Consider the following 20,559-nt stretch of genomic DNA (forward strand, 5'->3'; position numbering starts at 1 on the left):
TCATGCCTTCCCAGTCGTCCTTTATCTTAGCGAACGATCAAAGGAAGAGGAGATCGAGGAACGTATCGAAGTGAATCTGTCTCAAAGCTTTACTGATACCAAGGAGCAATTATTAAGGAATGTATTAGGAAAGGTCGACCAAGCCATGCGTATGACTGACCCTCTCCAGGTAATATAAGATCCTCACTGACAAGAAAGAAAGTGAGAAGTTATAATACATATATTTTATCTATGGGTTCAATATCTACTGGTATTGTTTTGACATTTTAGACATCTCCTGATAACTTGGTAACAGAGATATATGAGGAGAGCAGGGGAGCATACCAGTAACTTGTTCTTCTTTTCCATTTATATGAGAGGATAACATGTTGAAATTGATCATTTTTTTCAAGAATGTAAAACGAACATATCATGATGCCACGTCATTGTCATATACTCTAAGCAGGTTCAAGTGCCCCAGTGCAGGTCTGTTCCAAAGTGGGTTTGGGATGGAGGGGGAGGGGAAAGTGCTCTATTGGACAGTCCCCTGGGACAGGAGGCTTCTAGCACAGAGAGGCAAGAGGCCTGCGGGACCCCTGTTCAAATTCACATGCCTTAAAGGGTCTATCTGTCAACTACAACTCCCACACTGTGAGTTTCATTCTAATGAGTGACAATTTCATGAAAGACATAGTGCTTCAAGACCACTGTCATTCCGAATGAGCCTATTGTAATAATTGTTTGATATCTCATAATTTAGCTGTTATCATTACTCATCATTGCTAATCAAGTCAGAGAAATAAGCACCACATGTTCTTTTTCTTTCCCAGAGGGTGAATGTGACTTCCTGTCTGTAGCCCATGTGATGGATAACCGAAAAAACATGTTCATATTAAACATCAATGGATTCTCTGCTTATGGCATCGTCAGGGAAGATGACTCACCCACTGTCCCTATACGTGCACTTATCTTGTTATTCTACAAACTCCCAGTTGTTCCTAAGAAGAGGTCCATCCTTAATGTGTTGTTGCTTCCCAGAAATGTTATGATCAGGGAGGTGAATAGATTAGAGGTGTCAACCAATACGTTGGCTGGAATTTGCATGTTTTGGTAACATTAATACTTGGATAATGTGTTATAGTTTAAACATTGGATAACAAAATGTTATTTTATGAAAACATTCAAAGGTACAGGAGGAGTGGAAGAGAAGGAATGGAGACCAAGAAACCTGCATTGAAACTAACGCTCACTGCCAACTAATCCCAAAGCAACAATACACCCTCTCCACTGATCTTACAGATGATCATCAAATAAGACCAAAGGTGATATCTGATATGAGAATGAAAATGTATTTGCACATTCAAATTATATAACTGACGAACTGTATTTTACACCTGGATGCAGCATTTGAAAACTACGAAAACTATGAAAACTACATCCCAACATTTCAGTTGTTCTTACAAACTGTTGTTGAACAAGTTGATCTTCTCCTGAAAGAAAATGATGGTGCAGAGTCTGTGTGGGATAGACTTGTCTGGCTTCCAGGTAACACAATGTTGCTGTACTAGTATTGCAGTTGTTGTTATTGAATTAGTACATCTTTATATCATAAGTTTTGGTTATAATGGACGCAGTCTTATATCACCGTTAATCAGACGGTCTTATTTTCTCATTCGCAGTTTCACCAACAGAAATCATCTCTACAGGTAACTTGATATTCCACTGAGATTTACCATTTTAAACATCACAATTTAATGATATTACAATGATAAACAAAGACATTATGGAATTAAAGAAATCTGATTCGTAGTGCTGCTCCTGTGTAGTAAAAATAATATTGACTTGAGGTCATAATTTATCTTCAAAGTCTTGCATACATCTTGATTTAATCATCCTAAACTGTATTTTACAAATAGTGTTTTCCCTCTCTCAGCGTCCGGCCCTGCCCTGTAGCCCCTCCTGCCAATCCTCCTACTCTCTCAGGAGGGGACTTCATAACAAAACACAGAGTGAAACTGGAGGAACGCATGGGTGAATTGCAGCCCACACTCCTCAAGCTTCAGGACTGTAACGTACTGAACGATGTGGAGCGCTGAGAAGATTGACAACATGAGTTCACGGATCCAGAGGAACAAGGCCCTTCTGGACATGATTGTGAGGAAGGGACCTCGTGCACAGGAACAGCTCTACCAGGCCCTAAATAAAGAGGACCCTTACCTGGTGGAACACCTGGAAGAGGAGACATCCTGACCATAGATTTGTGTGTAAGGTTATTCAACGGTTGTGCCCAAAATGACTACAACATGTATATGGACCAGGAGCCAAGAGATCAGGACAGGCTTGCTACACAGGTTCACTGGCTGCAAACAGCAAGCTTCAGGACTTTGCTATTTAATGGCATTATATATGTTTTAATCTCTGTATAAAATACATATGTAGATAGTAAGTATATATTTACAAGCCTTTTTACATTTTCATGTCAGTATTTTATACATACAGATTTATGCATCAGTCATTTCTATAGATGTTCAATGTCGCTGGAATTTCTGTCCGGCACACTTGTGTTTTTATTGGTCTCATACTGTGATGGAGAGATGCTTGTATAAAAGTTGCGTCATTCTTGTCCATATAGAATGTACTGTATGAAAATGACCATATGCCATTCAACAGACTAGGCCTGGCTATATCTGTGGACCAGAGATCCATGCTAAGTGGTGACAGGCACCCTGTTCTACAAAAACAAAAAATACAATAACAGTGTGAGGTCAATGTTCCGTGTTCATAATGCTCAATAGTGTAAAGTTATATTACATTTGATCTGAGCTACTCCACCTGTGTCAAAACATCCTGGGTGTGTCATGTTTCCATTGAATAGCAGCTCTATCCTAGCACGTCGTCCCTCGTTCCAAAAAACAGTTCACACATTGATGAGCCGCTTCCGGACCACAGATTAAAAGGGCTCTGTTCAATTGTCGTCGCAGAAATGGATCTTTACAGCGTGATTGACATTTTAAGGAAGTGTTCCCGCTTTTGTGGAGGCCGCATTCACGGTAAACGCTGCATATGTTGGCTCAATCGGAAATGACCTTTACATTTCTATCAAAATGTTATTCGTCACATGCTTCGTAATGAACAGGTGTAGACTAACAGTGAAATGCTTCCTTGCAGGCCCTTCCCAACAATGTAGAGAGAAAGAAAATAGAAAAGTTATAACACATAATAATAAAAGTAAAAATAAATACACAATGAGTAACGATAACTTGCCTAAATACACAGGCACCAGGGCCGAGCCCATGTGCAAGGGTACGAGGTAATTGAGGTAGGTACAGTGCCTTCAGAAAGTATCACACCCCTTGACTTTTTCCATCTTTTATTGTGGTACAGCCTGAATTTTTTTTTATGGATTAAATGTTAATTTTCTGGCACTGGCCTACACACAATACCCCAATGTCAAAGTGGAATTTTTATAAATGAATTAAAAATGAAAAGCTGAAATGTCTTGAGTCAATAAGTATTCAACCCCAATGTTCTGGAAAGCCTAAATAAGTTCTGGAGTAAAGATTTGCTTAACAAGTCATATAATAAGTTGCTGACATTGAATATCCCTTTGAGCATGGTGAAGTTATTAATTACACTTTGGATGGTGTATCAATACACCGTCACTACAAAGATACAAGCGTCCTTCCTTACTCAGTTGCCGGAGAGGAAGGAAACCGCTCAGGGATTTCACCATGAGGACAATGGTGACTTTAAAACTGTTACAGAGTTTAATAGCTGTGATAGAAAACTGAGGATGGATCAACAGCATTGTAGTTACTCCACAATACTAACCTAATTGATAGAGTGAAAAGAAAGAAGCCTGTACAGAATAAAACATATTCCAAAATATGCATCATGTGTGCAGCAAGGCAAAGTAATACTGCAAATTTTCAAGCATAGTGGTGGTTGCATCATGTTATGGGTATGCTTGTAATCGTTAATGATGGGCATTTTTCAGGATAAGAAGGAAACAGAATGGAGCCAAGCACAGGCAAAATCCTAGCGGAAAACCTGGTTCAGTCTGCTTTCCACCAGACACTGGGAGATGAATTCACCTTTCAGCAGGACAATAACCTTAAACAAGGCCAAATCTACACTGGAGTTGATTACCAAGAAGACAGTGAATGTTCCTGAGTGACCGAGTTACAGTTTTGACTGAAATCTGCTTGAAAATCTATGGCAAGACCTGAAAATGTTTGTCTAGCAATGATCAACAACCAACTTGACAGAGCTTGAATAATTTTTTAAACAATAATGGGCAAATGTTGCACAATCCAGGTGTGGAAAGCTCTTAGACACTTTCCCAGAAAGACTCACAGCTGTAAGTTTGGGGGTGCTTTGCTGGTGACACTGTTAGTGATTTATTTAGAATTCAAGGCACACTTAACCAGCATGGCTACCACATCATTCTGCAGCGATACCCATCTGTTTTGAGCTTAGTGGGACTATCATGTGTTTTTCAACAGGACAGTGAACCAACACACCTCCAGGCAGGGCAAGGGCTATTTGACCAAGGAGAGTGATGGAGTGCTACATCAGATGACCTGGCCTCCACAATCACCCGACCTCAACCCAAACCCAATTGATATGGTTTGGGATGAGTTGGACCGCAGAGTGAAGGAAAAGCAGCCAAGTGCTCAGCATATGTGGGAACTCCTTCAAGACTGTTGGAAAACATTCCCGGTGAAGCCGGTTGAGAGAATGCCAAGAGTGTGCAAAGCTGTCATCAAGGCAAAGGGGGGCTACTTTGAAGAATAAAAAATAAAATACATACACTTTTTTGGTTACTACATGATTCCATATGTGTTATTTCATAGTTTTGATGTCTTCACTATTATTTTAGAATGTAGAAAATAGTAAAAATAAAGAAAAACCCTTGAATGAGTAGGTGTTTCCAAACTGTTGACTGGTACTCTATGTAAATAAAATAAAAATATAAACCTGTTTTTGCTTTGTCATTATGGGGTATTGTGTGTAGATTGATGAGGAATTTAATACATTTTAGAATAAAGCTGTAACATAACAAAATGTGGAAAAAGTCTAGGGGTCTGAATACATTCTGGATGAATATAACTAGGGGTAAAGTGCCTAGGCAACAGGAGAGATAAATAGTAGCGTATATGATGAGTAAAAAAAAATGCTGCTTAAAGGGTTAATGCAGAGGTACTTATTGTTGGAGCCAAAGCACACAAAAAATCTGACGGCACATTTGAATTCATGGGCAATAAAGACAAAACACCAGGTAAAAAACCAAGGTATTATTTTAGAATCTGAACTCAATTTTGAATCACACATTAGGAATGTGACCAATAGAGCTTTTTACCACCTGAGGAACATTGTCAAGGTGCGGCCGTTTCTCTCTCAGGCTGATACAGAGAGACTCATCCATGCTTTTATTACAAGCAGGCTTGACTACTTTGATGCTCTCCCATCTGGTCTATCCAAGAACGCCATTAGTAAAGTGCAAAGCAGAATGCTGCAGCACGAGTACTGACCAAGACCAGACAGAGAGCACACATTACTCTGGTTTGAAGGTCTGCACTGGCTGTCTGGAGTTTTACAATTCATTTTAAGATTCTTCTATTGGTTTTTAAATCCTTTCTCGATTGTGGACCCCAATACATGTCAGACATGCTTTTAAGTTATGTTCCCAGTAGATTCCTCAGGCACTGGCCTTTTAACTATCCCAAAGCCTAGGACCAAGAGGCATGGAGAAGCAGCCTTTACTTACTATGCCTCCAGCCTCTGGAACAGCCTGCCAGAGAACCTGGGGGGGACAAAACTGTAGACATATTTACAAGAGATCTTAAAACAGACCTTCTTAGCCTTACTTTTCCTTTTAGTCATTCAGTTTTTGTTATTCTTACGTTTATCCTCTTATGGTTGTTGTGTAGTAAATATGTTTTTATTTTCATTGTTTTTATTATTATTGTTTCCTGTGAAGCACATTTACGTTGCATTCCATGTCTGAAATGTGCTGTATAAATAAAGCTTGATTTGATAGTCAGGGTTAACTATTTAGCAGTCTTATGGCTTGGGGGTAGAAGCTGTTCAGGATCCTGTTGTTTCCAGACTTGATGCATCGGTACCATTTGATGTGTGGTAGCAGAGTATACAGTCTATAACTTGGGTGGCTGGAGTCTGACGATTTTTAGGGACCTTCCTCTGACACTGCCCGATATAGGAGTCCTGGATGGCAGGGACTTCCGCCCCAGTTATGTATTGGGCCGTACGCACCACAGGAGGTTGTTGGCACCTTAATTGGGGAGGATGGGATCATGGTAATGACTGGAGTGGAATCAGTGGAATGGTATCAAATTCATTCAACACATGGTTTCGATGCCATTCCAGCCATTATTGTGATCCGTCCTCCCTTCAGCAGCCTCCACTGGTACGCGCTACCCTCTGTAGTGCCTTGCGGTCAGATGCCAAGCATTTGCCATACCAAGCGGTGATGCAGCCAGTCAAGATGCTCTGTGGTGCAGCTTTAGAACGTTTTGAGGATCTGAGGGCCCATGATCGTTTCAGCAGGGTAAGAGGCGTTGTCGTCAAGACTGTTGGTGTGTGTGGACCATGATCGATCCTTAGTGATGTGGACAGGAACTCTCACTCCACTACAGCCCCTTCGCTGTGAATGGAGGCGTGTTTCCTGTAGTCCACGATCAGCTCCTTTGTCTTGCTGATGTTGAGGTTGTTGTCCTGGCACCACATTGCCAGGTCCCTGACCTCCCTACAGGCTGTCTCATCGGATCAGGCCTACCACCGTCGTGTTGTCAGCTACTTGATGATGGTGTTGGAATTGTGCGTGGCCACGCAGTTGTGGGTGAACAGAGAGTACAGGAGGGGAGTAAGCACACACCCCTCAGGGGCCCCCGGGTTGAGGCTCAGCATGGTGGATGTGTTGTTGCCTACCATCACCACCTGGGGGCAGCCTGTCAGAAAGTCCAGGATCCAGGCTTATGGTAGAGAAATTAACATTCAATTCTCTGCCAACAGCTCTGGTGGACATTCCTGCAGCCAGCATGAAAATTGAACTCCCTAAAAACTTGACATCTGTGGCATTGTGTTGTGTGACTTTTTTATTGTCCCCAGCACAAGGTGCACCTGTGTAATCACCTTCTTGATATGCTACACCTGCCAGGTGGATGGATTATCTTGGCAAAGGAGAAATGCTCACTAGCAGGGATATAAACAGTTGTACACAAACATTTTGAGAAATAAGCTTTTTTGTGCATATGAAACATTTCTGGGATCTTTGTTTTCAGCTCATGAAACATGGGACCAACATTTTACATGTTGTGTATATATTTTTGTTCAGTTTCGACAGATTACCTTGGCGTTCTTGGGCACAGGGACTATGGTGGTCTGCTTAAAACATGTAGGTATTACAGACTGGGTCAGGGAGAGGTTTCAAATGTCAGGGAAGACACTTTCCAGCTGGTCAGCGCATGCTCGGAGTACGCTTCCTGATAATCTGGTTGGCCTTGGTGCCTTGTGAATGTTAGCCAATATAAGACCTTTTAAACAGGTTATGATGAGCGTGATCACAGTCCGGAAAAGCTAATGCACTCATGCATGGTTCAGTGTTGCTTGCCTCGAAGCAGGCATAGAAGGCATTTAGTCTGGTAAACTCGCAGCTGGGTTTCCCTTTGTATTCAGTGATAGTTTGCAAGCCCTTCCACATCCGAAGAGCATCAAAGCTATCATTTCTAGGATTTGATCTTAGTCCTGTGTTGACGCTTTGCCTATTTGATGGCTCGTCAGAGGTCGAAGCAGGATTTCTTAAGCGTCCGGATTAGTGTCCCGCTCCTTGAAAGAGGCAGCTCTAGCCTTTTGCTCAGTGCGTATGTTGCCTGTAATCCACGGCTTCTGGTTGGGATATGTACGTACAGTCACTGTGGGGAGAACGTTGATGCACTTATTAATGAAGCCGGTGACGGCTGTGGTAAACTCCTCAATGCCATCGGACAAATCCCTGAACATATTCCAGTCTATGCTAGCTAAACAGTCCTGCAGCTTAGAATCTGCGTCATCTGACCACTTCCATATTGAGTGAGTCACTGTTTTGTTAAAGCAGTTTGGGCTCTGGCTGGGCCACTCAAGCACATTAAGAGACTTGTCCCGAAGCCGCTCCTGCGTTGTCTTGGCTGTGCATTTAGGGTCGTTGTCCTGTTGGAAGGTCAACCTTCGCCCGTCTGAGGTCCTGAGCAGGTTTTCATCAAGGATCTCTATACTTTGCGCCGTTCATCTTTCCCTGCCTCTGAAAAACACCCTCACAGCATGATGCTGCCACCACCATGATTCACCGTAGACCGTGATGCTTGATATTCAGGCCAAAGAGTTCAATCTTGGTTTCATCAGACCAGAGAATCTTGTTTCTCATGGTCAAAGTCCTTTAGTTGCCTTTTGGCAAACTCTGTGGGCTGTCATGTACCTTTTACTGAAAATTGTCTTCCTTCTGGCCACTCTACCATAAAGGCCTGATTGGTAGAGGGCTGCAGAGATGGTCTTTCTGGAAGTTTCTCCCATCTCCACAAAGGAATTCTGGAGCTGTCAGTGACCATCGGGTTCTTGGTCACCTACCTGAACAAGGCCCTTCTCTGATTGCTCAGTTTGGCCGGGCAGCCAGCTCTAGGAAGAGTCTTAGTGGTTCCAAAATTCTTCCATTTAAGAATGATGGAGGCCACTGTGTTCTTGCGGACCTTCGATGCTGCAGAAATGTTTGTACCCTTCCCCAGATCTGTGCCTCAACACAATCCTGTCTCGGAGCTCTATGGACAATTCCTTCATCCCAATGCCTTGGTTTTTGCCCGCACATGCACTGTCAATTGTGGGACCTTATACAGACAGGTGTGTGCCTTTCCAAATCATGTCCAATCAATTGAATTCACCACAGGTTAACTTCAAAGGGTCTGAATACTAATAAGGTATGTTTTTTAAATATTTTTTTAATACATATGCAACATTCTAAAAACCTGTTTTTGCTTTGTCGTTATCGGGTAGTGTGTGTGATGAGGGGAAAAATGTAATCCGTTTTAGATTAAGGCCGTAACATAATGTGGAATTGAAGAGGTTTGAATACTTTCCGAACGCACTGTAATCCATTTAACAGGATGGGAGGACAACATTGGAGGCTGCAGAGGGGAGAACGGCTCAATGGCCAGAATAGCGCAAATGGAATGGCATCAAACATCTGGAAGCCATGCCGTTCGCGCCAATTAAGGTGCCACCAACCTCCTGTGCATGAAATTGAAACATGCTAATATCAGGTACTTTGACCTCTATTGTTTATCAGTTAGAAAATGCTAAAAGTTAACTGTTGGTGACAGTAGCTAGGTAAACAACCCCAACTTGTGGATTGTATTTTCTCATAGTAAGTTACCAAAAAAGTTTTGTTATTTGGGTGATCTATTTAAAACTTACAGGCACGCCTCCTGTAGCTAGTGATAGCATAACCACAGATTTTTATGCTGTCCTGGTCCATTGTCTCTTAAATCGGTTGAGGGAAAGATAGATTCTGGGTCATAGTTTAATCCATTGTAAAAAACTGGGGACCACTGTTACAGGACATAATCCAGAATTCCAGTATTGTGACATCTGCACCAACACGAAGACCATTCCAGATTACAAGTGAGTACAGTGATTGAGTTTAATGACTTTATAAACTATATAAAACAATGATCTTAAAAATCCATGCATTTTCAGTGTAAATTCATTTTGAAATATAGAGAAAAAAAATCTATGTACAACTGAACTGTAACAGCAGCTTCACTCCGGCTGTTCACCAGAAATACACTTGGCTGCATAGAAGGTTTGACATTATTGCCTATGTTAAAAAGAAAAGAAAAAATGATTTCTGTAAAAAGACTAGTTTATTTGAGATCTTACAGGCGTATTGTATTTGATAGACCCCTCCTGGTTTTCCACCACGTTTGAGTAAAACTTGAGTGTTCAACTCGTCTATTCCGACATGTATTCACAACAGAATTCACAAAAGAAACAAATAAACGAAGAAGTTGCTCTAGAGCCCTCAAACTCAACTCTGGACCTCCAAGCTAGTTCACTGCTTTTTTTTCCCATTCTTCTCCTCTAATCAGGGACTGATTTAGACCTGGGACACCAGGTGGGTGCAATTAATTATCAGGTAGAACAGAAAGCCAGCAGGCTCTGGACCTAGTAGGCTAAGAGTTGAGTACCCCTGCTCTAGGGTAATAATGAACTAATAGAATATTTCCCCGTTTACCAAAGTTATTCTGAATAGCATTTATCATTAAAGTTAAGTGTTGTACGAAACTGACATTTAAAACGGACAAAAAAGCCTGAGTTGATGGGGAAAGGTAAGAGTTGTAATAACAAACCCAAAAGAGCCTGAGAAGAAAAAAGCCCATTGATTTACTATTTTACAATAATTTACAGTAGTATAATTCGTGAAAAGGGACATTTTAAATTGCTCACAAAAAAAATCCTGGTTATTTTACAGCGGAGGCAGAAATTAAATAATTAAAGCATGATGCAAAAAAAGAAAAAAACAGATCGTCAAGGTGGTCACTAGAAACACTGTAAACGAGGTACTTTGGAAGGTGAGCCCAAGTCATTCAGACTGCTTTTTGACGAGACCCTTACATCCACTCTTAGCATGATTATGAAAGAAATACATAAACGTTACTTTTCTTCTTGATTTAAACACTTCTTTAAATAAACGTGAAAACCACATTAAAACGTGAGAGAGACAAACAGTCAATAGCAGGATCCAGTGTCGTGGGTTGGTGAGACAGCACTCGAGGGTATTTGTGTCCGTTGGAGTAAAAAAAGGCGTCCATTTTATAAAAATAATAAAAGAAACTATGCTGCGACACCGATGGCACAGCTTTTAACTCTTAAATACAAAAATATGCAATTTGTCTGCCAACCCGCTCCCGCCGCCATCGTTCCTGGGACGTGGTCCACCGTTGGAGATAGGACACCACAGATACAGTGCGTAGTACAGCTTTGTTTACTTCCACAGTCCCCATAAGGCATTTCCTGTGTTCAACGCATGTCTATGGCTGATACTCTCCCCGCTAGGCTAGCTCCTCCAGCCCAGGCAGACGCTGGCGGTTATGTCTTGCGGCTGCTCCAGATTTGCTCTGGCGTGCTCTTGTGGTCTGACGAGTACTCGAAGGGTGACCGGTGGCCTAACGGCGAGCGTCCGTCGTAGGGCGAGCGCTGGTCGCGTGGCGAGCGTTGGTCACGCGGCGAACGGGGACCGCTGGCCGATGCCCGTTGGTCCATCTGCCAGTCTGCGTGGTAGCGGTAGGAGTCCCCTCGCGATGACGACTTGTGGTGGCCCGATGAGTAGTCGGAGCCCGAGTGGTGTTCGGAATGGGAGCGGTGGTCTGAGTGTGAGCGCTCCTTGCTGTCCATCCGTCCGTCTCGGCCTGACCGGTGCTCGTCCACCTTCCTGTGCTTACTGTCGCTGTAGTATCTGATGAAGAGGACACCGTGAGCAAGACTGACCAGCACAGAAAACCAATATACAGAAATGATTAGTTACAGAATTGTTTGATCCACAATGGGACCAATTTATTAAGCATTGAGTTGCACTAGATTCTAGAACTAATGCCCCAAAACCTAATCAGTAGAACAATAATGAAAATGCCCTGAATTGGCACCAACTTGAAAAGAACCATTTACCAAAAAAAGCCTTTAAGAGTATATAGTTGGTCTTACCTGCTGTCCTGCCGGTCTGACCTGTAGTGGTCTCTGTGGTCTTTGCCGTTGCTGAAGGCCGAGTAGGGTCTCTTCCTGGAGTCCCCCCCGCTCCCCGACATCCTGCTGTAGGGGTCAGAGGTGTGCCTGTCCCGGCTGTCGCGGTCCTCATGGTAGCGCGACGACGAGTGATGCCTTTCAGAGCTGTAGCTGTCTCTGCTGCTGTCGTCGTGGTGAGAGTTGTCCTTCAGCCTCTCCATGTCTGGGCCAAGAGGAGAGGAAGAAGAACCAGGATTAATAAGGCCACACACACACACTTGCTTTTCTCATTGCTCATTAATATTTGTTTTATGTATCCCTCATTTAACGGGGTCATTAAGATGACGACCCCCCCCCCCAAAAAGAGAAACTAGTCCAAGATGGTGAACAAAGACTAAAATGGTGAGAGTTCATACCTGCATGTTTAAAGCCATGGGTATTTACAGTGCTAGTGATCCCATCTGCTGCCTGTAAAACAGATCATAAAACGCTGCCATTAAAATTCTATTTGGAAAGATAAGAAATGCAATCTATATTTGTATCACTTTATTGCCCAGTTAAGCCTTTATGAAGTGATTGAATTGTATTTTCATATCCCCGACATGCTAGAACAGCAACTCTTTCATCAGGGCTTATACATACCTGAGCGTTCTCTTGTCTTTTCTTGATTGCGTGCTTATACAGTTTATGCAATTTTCTTGCATCAAATTCTGTAAATTTTGAAACGAATATCCACAGGTTTCTGGAGATAAGGGGGAGAAAGTGATTTAAGTCAACACTGGTCATTGATACAACGAGCCCCATAACAAGGTAATGGTATGAATGCAGTCAAAAGGTACATAACCAGCTCAGTTGGATTGGTAAAGGACATACATCAACATGCCCTGAGCTCCGTTTCCATAACCCCAGCTCAGTTGGATTGGTAAAGGACATACATCGACATGCCCTGAGCTCCGTTTCCATAACCCCAGCTCAGTTGGATTGGTAAAGGACATACATTGACATGTCTTGAGCTCCGTTTCCATAACCCCAGTGTTATGAAACGTTACAAAACTTCTAATCAGGAAATTAACATTCTGTCAGTTTGCCAAGGCCATTGCCTGTCCTATCTCCCCAAGGATGAGATGATCTTCAATGTTGTTTGTATTTATAAAAAAGCATTCCAGCCTGTGTGAATCTGTAAAGGATAATCAACGAGGGGCTATGCGTTTTCTGGAAAATAATGCACAACGTGGAAGGTTTGAGCCCCAAGTTAATTATCCCTTTTTGGCTATAATTTAACACAATTACCGCTGAAATGTGTTCAACATCCACTGAAGTAGCTAACAAGTTCACTAGACAGCTACAGGAGTTGCCTTGGTAACCAAACAGACCAAATCAGTCCTAGTTTGCCAAATCAAATTCCACAATGCCAATAATGTTTTCAATTCGACTTTTGAGTTCAAAAGCAGCTCAAACATGTAAGAATGAACTACAGCCATTGAATTGTACCGTGTAAATATACTGTGTGTCATAAGGAAATAATGCACCCTCTAGAATGCCCTTCAAGCCAATCAGAACGAGTATTCAACAATCATGGTATATCAGACATTATAAACTGGGTGGTTGTTGCCCTGAATGCTGATCGGCTGACAGACATGGTATATCAGACTGTATACTGCGGGTATGACAGAGCATGTATTTTTACTGCTCAAATTACGTTGGTAACCAGTTTATAATAGCAATAAGGCACCTCAGGTTTGTGGTATATGGGAAATATACCACAGCTAAGGGCTGTATCCAGGAACAGCCATATACCACACCCCTTATTGCTTAAATATACCACGGCTAAGGGCTGTATCCAGGAACAGCCATATACCAAACCCCCCCCTCCGTGCCTTATTGCTTAAATATACCACGGGTAAATAACAGTATCACGTATATCAGAGAGCTTGATCTTAAAATCAGCAAAATGATTGTAACAAAACGCTGAATGTGAAAAAATATCAGGCGCATTACTTTCTCCACTGTTTGATCTGCTCGGGGTTGGAGTACTCCTTCAGACACTCGGTGATGTGGTCTCCGATCTTGATGAGGCACTGGCGCGTGTGCTCCAGCTGCTCGCGTTCCGACAGGCCCTTCTCCGGACGGTCCAGCTGCTTCAGGGCCGCCTTGACCGGTCGCATCCTCTCCTTACACTGAGGGACATAGACAGGATATACACGGTTAATGGAGGGCCAAAATTGGTAAGGCAGTATTTTGTTACTGTCCCGACTCACTGAGCAGACTTGTGTGTGTGACTTACCACACTGAAGGTCTTCTGGTCCAGTTCCTCCGACTCCTCCGAGATGTTCTCCCCCACTGCTGTGATGTGGACCGGAGTGTCAGAGGTTTTCTTCACCTTCTCCCGTACCTCAGTCTTCACCTCGCTCGGCTGCAGGAAAAAACAGTCACAATGAATAAGATGCTACGCAGAGACATTATAAACCTTGGAAATAAGACACCAAAGATCCTACATGCTTAACACAATAAATGACTAATAATGCACAAAAATGTGTTGACACCACACATGGAAAAAAGACAAGTGACCAACCTTGACTTTAGTGCTAATACATTTATCATATTTGCAGTGCAACGAACTGCACTTCAAGTTTTTCAGTCCCTTCCAACTATTCACAATGTGGTGAGGTCTTACCTGGTCATGTCTAGAAGGGATACAGCTTTTGTCAGTGTTTCCTCTATATTCATTAAGCAGCGGACTGTTAAATTGTTGCCGCCACTCCAATATATATATATATATATTTTTTTTTTATTACTTAAAATGACCAAAACCAGATAAAGTAAGTAGAAAAGATAATGGAGTTATATATATTTTTTAAATAAGATCATCTTTGAGAATTAACAATCACCAAAATAAAAACTAGAGAGTCAGGGAGAATCAAAAATGTACATAAATGTGACGGGGGACCCCCCATTGATTTTTATTATAATATGTTTGAGTCACTCAGATAGCAAACATGTCAAAGGCTATGACAACATGTGTAGAATTGCAGGACATTTGCTTTAAACAGCAACATTGTCTATGCAGTCAAGAGTAGGGCGTCAACATTTTTTAAATTGGCCAAGCCCACTACCCCCCCTAGCCACCGCCACTGAAAAAAAAAAACTAGGGGAAACACTGTCAAATGAACATCAAATGCATTTTATCTAAGCCCAAACCCTTTCCAAACCTTAAACCAATTTTACTAACCTGCTACAAACAATCTCATCTTACAGAAGCTGTATCCCATCTAGTCAAAACTATCTTACCTTCTCCCCTGTGACCTCTTCCTGTTCATGTACTGGATCCACGGGCTTGGTTTCTTTCTTCTCTTTCAGGTCCTTCTCTTTCACCTCGCGGCTCTCTTCTTTCTTCTCCTTTTTAACCTCTTTCTTCATCTCCCTTTCTTTGGGCTCCTTCTCCTTCTCCTCCTCTGGCTCGGGCTCCTCCTCTGGCTCAGGCTCCTCCTTCACCACCACGCGCTCCGTTCGGCCCCTTCTGGGTGGCAGCTTTACCGGGACCACCTCCTGGGAGGTGGAGAGATGGTTAGAATAGCTTGACAGCCTCGATGCAAGATTACCTTAACTGAATTCTATACGTATGCTTGTGGGCACATGGGTTTAATCACACTGCTATACAGAGCAGGCAATAAGCTTAACGTACCACAGTAATGTAAGGCCCAGTTCTCTCTCTCCCTTGACAACTGATATATCCAAGGTTATTTTCAGACTGGGCCCATACATTGAGTTTAGCTGACTGTTTACTGGGGTTAATTTGATCTGTTACTCGTTGTTATTTCATTAAGGGATCCCTTGTCTACTATCCACAGCCATAAGGAGACTCCGATCATAGTTGGAATAGGGTAAAGTTGCCCCTAGATGCTGATCTCGGTTCAGTTTGGCATTTTCCCCACTAATGGCTAAGGTTCGGATTGGGGGAGAGGAAGCTGATCATTCCACATACCTTTTCCTCCTCAATCTCGTCCTCTGAGGACTTGTCCGAGTGGGGCGTAGAGGACGGACTCTTCACCACTTCGTCCACCTTGGCTGGCTTCACAGCTTTGGTCTTCTTACTCCTCGGTTTCCTCTTCCGCCAATTGGCCTACAACAACAAAAAGGGACGTAATTCTTAATTCATTCTTTACAACGAATTGAAAAAACACATGGGCCCTTGAAATAGAATGTGTGCTGGGTTTTGGACTTGTCAATGTCACAATTGAATGTTTAAAATGAGTGATTAATCATCCTCCTGGTGATTATATTTGCCACACTTGGATTTGCATTCTCTGATGGGCAAAGCCAGCTCAATCATTGGTCCATACATATATAAAATATGTAATACCATTTATATCATTTTTTTATTTTCTCCCACCATAGCCTTTGAGACACTTGATACGTTGTTGACGATGATAAAACTGCAGACAGTTTGTCATGACTAACTTCTTGTTTTTGACACCAACTAAAACCGCTCAACTCTTCACGTTATTAGGAGGAACTGACACTCTGTCATACAGACCAGACATGACAAAGAGACCAAAAGAGGTCTCTGCTCTGATCAAATGGCAGCATCCACGAGATCAACAACATTCCTTAAAGCTAGCCTGGGATTGGTACATACATTTTTGGACTTGATAGTCAGCGATGCACAAAGTTAAACAGAATATTGTCCGACTTCCGCAACAACTAAGAATGTGAAGCACAAGGCTACAGTTCTCCACTGTTTGTCTTGCAGCTATCACATTGCTGCAGAGTGAAGGGCACCACAGCATAAGCGCAGGTACTCCGTTGGAGACCGTAGTCTTGTATCGTGCAGCTCGTTGGACTGGACTGTCAGTTATTGTATCTTGAGCATAGTCAATGAATTTAAAAAGCTTCAATTCCCTCGCTTTCATCACTTATCTGCATACCAAAACAAGTGGCAAGGTGCCCGCTTTGTTTTGAGAATCCCAGACTAACTTTAACTGCGGACTTCTTACGGTGTAAATTTGAGACTAAATGAAACACTACACAACTCCTCACCTGCATATAGCTAGGAATGCAGACAGAGGAATTCATAATCTTATTGCAGAGGAACTGCCAATGGAAAAGGAGATGCACTAAAGCACACAGACTGTGTATTCACCTTATGACACCTGGCAACAACAAGGGCACATCCAATTTGTTGCAATTGTTTTCCTCCTTTCCCGGTCCATTCACAAACAAGCAAAATATTGTTAAAAATGAAATAAAATTGTGCCAAAAACTAAAATACCGTGCACATAACATGAAAGGTATGTTTGTTTTACGTTGAGGAAAATATTTAACAAGTTTGTTTTTATAAAGTATAAGCACTCCGGAAGCCCACATTAGTTAGCATTCTCTTTGGCTTTGACTGGCGTCGTTAGCTTTGTGGCACAACAGCTAGCAATTATCCTAATGTTATCTCCACAAAATGCTCTCGGCATGGTTTCGGTCATTGATGTTGTGTCTAACATTTACCATTTTATGCATTGAACTTTGATTTAAAAAAGGGATACGGCCTGTATGGATTACGACCATTTGATACAGTCTAATATGCTAACTAGCTAATGACGCCAGTCAAAAGCTATGAGAATGCTAACGAACGTGGGCTTCTAAGTGCTTATACTAAGTAATAACAAGCATACGGTTTTTTCAATTATTTTCCCTCTACAAAGAACTAACACAACTTTCAATTTTTTGGGCACATTATTTAAATAGTTTTGACAAAAGTAATTCATATTTTCTTGTTCGTGAATGGGCTGGGAGGAGGAATACAATTACGTTCGATCAGGAATTGGGTCAAGTGGGCGTGGCAACATAATAGTGTGTGAAGAGTGTGATCCAGCCAGTTATGGACACGTACCGTCCCTGCTTGCCTCTGTGCTTCCTTTTTGGCCAGGTCCTTGCTCAGTAATTTGATAAGATAGTCTGCTCTCGTCTGCAGTTGCTTGGCCTGTGGCTTCTTGTCAGGGTCGTCTGGTAGGAGCTGGTTCACACAAAGGAACAGATGCGTAAATGAATACAACTACAACACAAAAGCTCTTACCTAGTAGTAGTGATGGTAGTAGTAGTAGTAGTAGTAGTAGTGATGGTAGTAGTAGTAGTAGTGATGGTAGTAGTGATGGTAGTAGTGATGGTAGTAGTGATGGTAGTAGTGATGGTAGTAGTAGTAGTAGTAGTAGTAGTAGTAGTAGTAGTAGTAGTAGTAGTGGTAGTAGTAGTAGTAGTAGTGGTAGTAGTAGTAGTAGTAGTAGTAGTGATAGTAGTAGTAGTAATGGTAGTAGTAGTAGTAGTGATGGTAGTAGTAGTAGTAGTAGTAGTGATGGTAGTAGTAGTGATGGTAGTAGTAGTGATGGTAGTAGTAGTAGTAGTGATGGTAGTAGTAGTAGTAGTGATGGTAGTAGTAGTAGTAGTGATGGTAGTAGTAGTGATGGTAGTAGTAGTGATGGTAGTAGTAGTGATGGTAGTAGTAGTGATGGTAGTAGTAGTAGTGGTAGTAGTAGTAGTAGTAGTAGTAGTAGTAGTAGTAGTAGTGATTGTAATAGTAGTGATGGTAGTAGTAGTGATGGTAGTGGTAGTAGTAGTTATAGTGGTAGTGGTGGTGGTTTTTAGAGTAATATAAAAACTGTGGTGCACATACATGTAATTTATTCAGACTCACCTTGTGTGTCAGGTTGAGGTCAGGGTCCATTTTAATCATTTCCCAGCTGCCGTAACCATACTCGTAGATTCCTATGAGCAGGCTAGAGTCGTCCTCCTTGCCCCAATCAATGTCAAAGTGTGCTGCCTTGGAGTGGCATGGAATTGTGTACCTAAGAAAAGAGAAGGGTTTGGATTCAGTAAGAGTAGAAAGTTTCATTTTATATTAATTGGTCCTAAAACTAGGTATGCAACAATCGTATTTACATTGTAAGTACAGATTGGTTTCATAGTTCTTACAACTTTGTGAAAGTCATGTCTGCCCTTTCATGAATAAATAAATGTTGTGGATTTAGATAGGCCTATGCCAGGGGTTTTTAACCGGGGATTCGCAGACACCTAGGTACTGCAGGGGGTCCGCAAAAATATAAAATAAGATATCTTATTTATTTTGTATTGAAATGTTCATGAATATAGTTAGCAACAGAATAAACCACTTATTTTATTACATACCTGCATTAGAAAAGACAAGAATGTTATTTCTAATGATGTCAACTCCTAATATTGAGCAAATTATACTAATTGAAGAGAACCTGAAATATAGAACACTTTGAAAAAAATATATATCAATAGGCTATTTTTTGCTAATGTATGATGGCGGTTCCTGGGTCACCAGTTTGCCAGGGAGTGGGTCCCTGGGCAAGAAAATGTTGAAGACCCCTGGCCTATGCTATTTAATACACGGTGTGGATTTAGATGGGCCTATGCTATTTAATACACGGTGTGGATTTAGATGGGCCTATGCTATTTAATACACGGTGTGGATTTAGATGGGCCTATACTATTTAATACACGGTGTGGATTTAGATGGGCCTATGCTATTTAATACACGGTGTGGATTTAGATGGGCCTATGCTATTTAATACACGGTGTGGATTTAGATGGGCCTATGCTATTTAATACACGGTGTGGATTTAGATGGGCCTATGCTATTTAATACACGGTGTGGATTTAGATGGGCCTATACAATTTAATACACGGTGTGGATTTAGATGGGCCTATACAATTTAATACACGGTGTGGATTTAGATGGGCCTATGCTATTTAATACACGGTGTGGATTTAGATGGGCCTATGCTATTTAATACACGGTGTGGATTTAGATGGGCCTATGCTATTTAATACACGGTGTGGATTTAGATGGGCCTATACTATTTGTTATGCCAAGGGATTTCCATTTGTATTGGCTGCTATGCCAGTGTAAAACTTGAAACAATTAACTGTTGTGTGATGGAGGAGTTGAGTAAAAACAGCATGGCTTTGTTCCAAATGGACCCTGGTCAAAAGTAGTGCACTAAATAGGGAATAAGGGAGACATTTGGGACGTAACCAAAGTTTGAGGTATGAGACCGAATGTAGACAGACCTCTTCCTCTCATCGGGGTCGGCAGGAATGGCTTTGTGGAGGGGCGCCAGCTCCTCCTCGTGTGAGATCACCAGCTTGGCGTTCACCTGGACGCCCGAGATCCTGAATGTAGGGCCTTTCACTTTCCCTCTTCTGCCTCCTGGTGGTGAGGCAGAGAGAGGTTTAAAACCAGTGACAGCCACTTACTGAGCAACTTAACAGTGGATTTTGACATTGTTTGGATTAGCAGGAGAGAGATGGATGGATAGAGATGGACTGGAAAGAGATGAATATATTGGGATGGAAGGATGGATAGAGATGGACTGGAAAGAGAGATTAATATATTGGGATGGAAGGATGGATAGAGACAGACAGTCAAAAGACAAGACAGTGGAAAGTACCCAGTGTTCGACTTGGGCAGGTGCTAACCGGAGCTGAGTACCAGCACCTCAAATTCTAAACTGTTTGAGCCCCTGTTCCTGTTATAGAATATTAGCTCAAATGTATTGTGGAGCGGCTGCACCTAAATATAAAACACTAATGGCACCCAAAATTAGTATCGGCACCTATTTCAGAACAAGTCAAACACTGAAGTACCTGACGTCTTCTCTGGTCCACAGGGGTTCTCCCTGAGAGTCTTCAGACAGCCGTTGTGAACCGTCTCCGCCAGACGCTTCAGGTCATGTTCAGACTTGTCCACTAGTTCGGCATCACGGGCAATAGCATCCAGTCTGAAAGAGGTTGATTTTTGGT

General features: G+C 42.1%; 1 protein-coding gene, 1 long non-coding RNA gene and 1 other non-coding gene across 4 annotated transcripts in view; 1 reads left to right on the plus strand and 2 right to left on the minus strand.

Annotated features, from left to right (window-relative positions):
* Positions 1-449: 449 nt before the first annotated feature.
* On the plus strand, positions 450-3,469 carry LOC116356615 (uncharacterized). Its single transcript, XR_004205027.1, has 5 exons — positions 450-630; positions 810-1,301; positions 1,384-1,524; positions 1,659-1,685; positions 1,913-3,469. It is a non-coding gene; the product is annotated as an uncharacterized LOC116356615 (long non-coding RNA).
* A 6,180-nt stretch (positions 3,470-9,649) lies between these two features.
* Positions 9,650-20,559, minus strand: part of chd1 (chromodomain helicase DNA binding protein 1) — a 37,847-nt gene continuing 26,937 nt past the window's right edge. Inside the window, exons 26-37 of one of the 2 annotated variants that reach the window (XM_031802555.1) lie at positions 20,404-20,537; positions 19,828-19,966; positions 18,425-18,575; positions 17,627-17,749; positions 15,728-15,865; positions 15,034-15,291; positions 14,030-14,158; positions 13,744-13,922; positions 12,388-12,487; positions 12,162-12,213; positions 11,728-11,968; positions 9,650-11,482 (exon numbers count right to left, since the gene is read on the minus strand). In XM_031802555.1, coding sequence (XP_031658415.1) covers positions 11,116-11,482; positions 11,728-11,968; positions 12,162-12,213; positions 12,388-12,487; positions 13,744-13,922; positions 14,030-14,158; positions 15,034-15,291; positions 15,728-15,865; positions 17,627-17,749; positions 18,425-18,575; positions 19,828-19,966; positions 20,404-20,537 — 2,011 coding nt within the window. In that variant the 3' untranslated portion in view covers positions 9,650-11,115. The remainder of the gene's footprint in view (positions 11,483-11,727; positions 11,969-12,161; positions 12,214-12,387; positions 12,488-13,743; positions 13,923-14,029; positions 14,159-15,033; positions 15,292-15,727; positions 15,866-17,626; positions 17,750-18,424; positions 18,576-19,827; positions 19,967-20,403; positions 20,538-20,559) is intronic. The other variant, XM_020457246.2, reaches the window with a different exon arrangement.
* Positions 15,367-15,497, minus strand: LOC116356686 (small nucleolar RNA ACA64). Its single transcript, XR_004205112.1, has one exon. It is a non-coding gene; the product is annotated as a small nucleolar RNA ACA64 (small nucleolar RNA).

Source organism: Oncorhynchus kisutch, linkage group LG23 (assembly GCF_002021735.2).
Source record: "Oncorhynchus kisutch isolate 150728-3 linkage group LG23, Okis_V2, whole genome shotgun sequence".
In the NCBI taxonomy this organism is placed as follows: domain Eukaryota; kingdom Metazoa; phylum Chordata; class Actinopteri; order Salmoniformes; family Salmonidae; genus Oncorhynchus; species Oncorhynchus kisutch.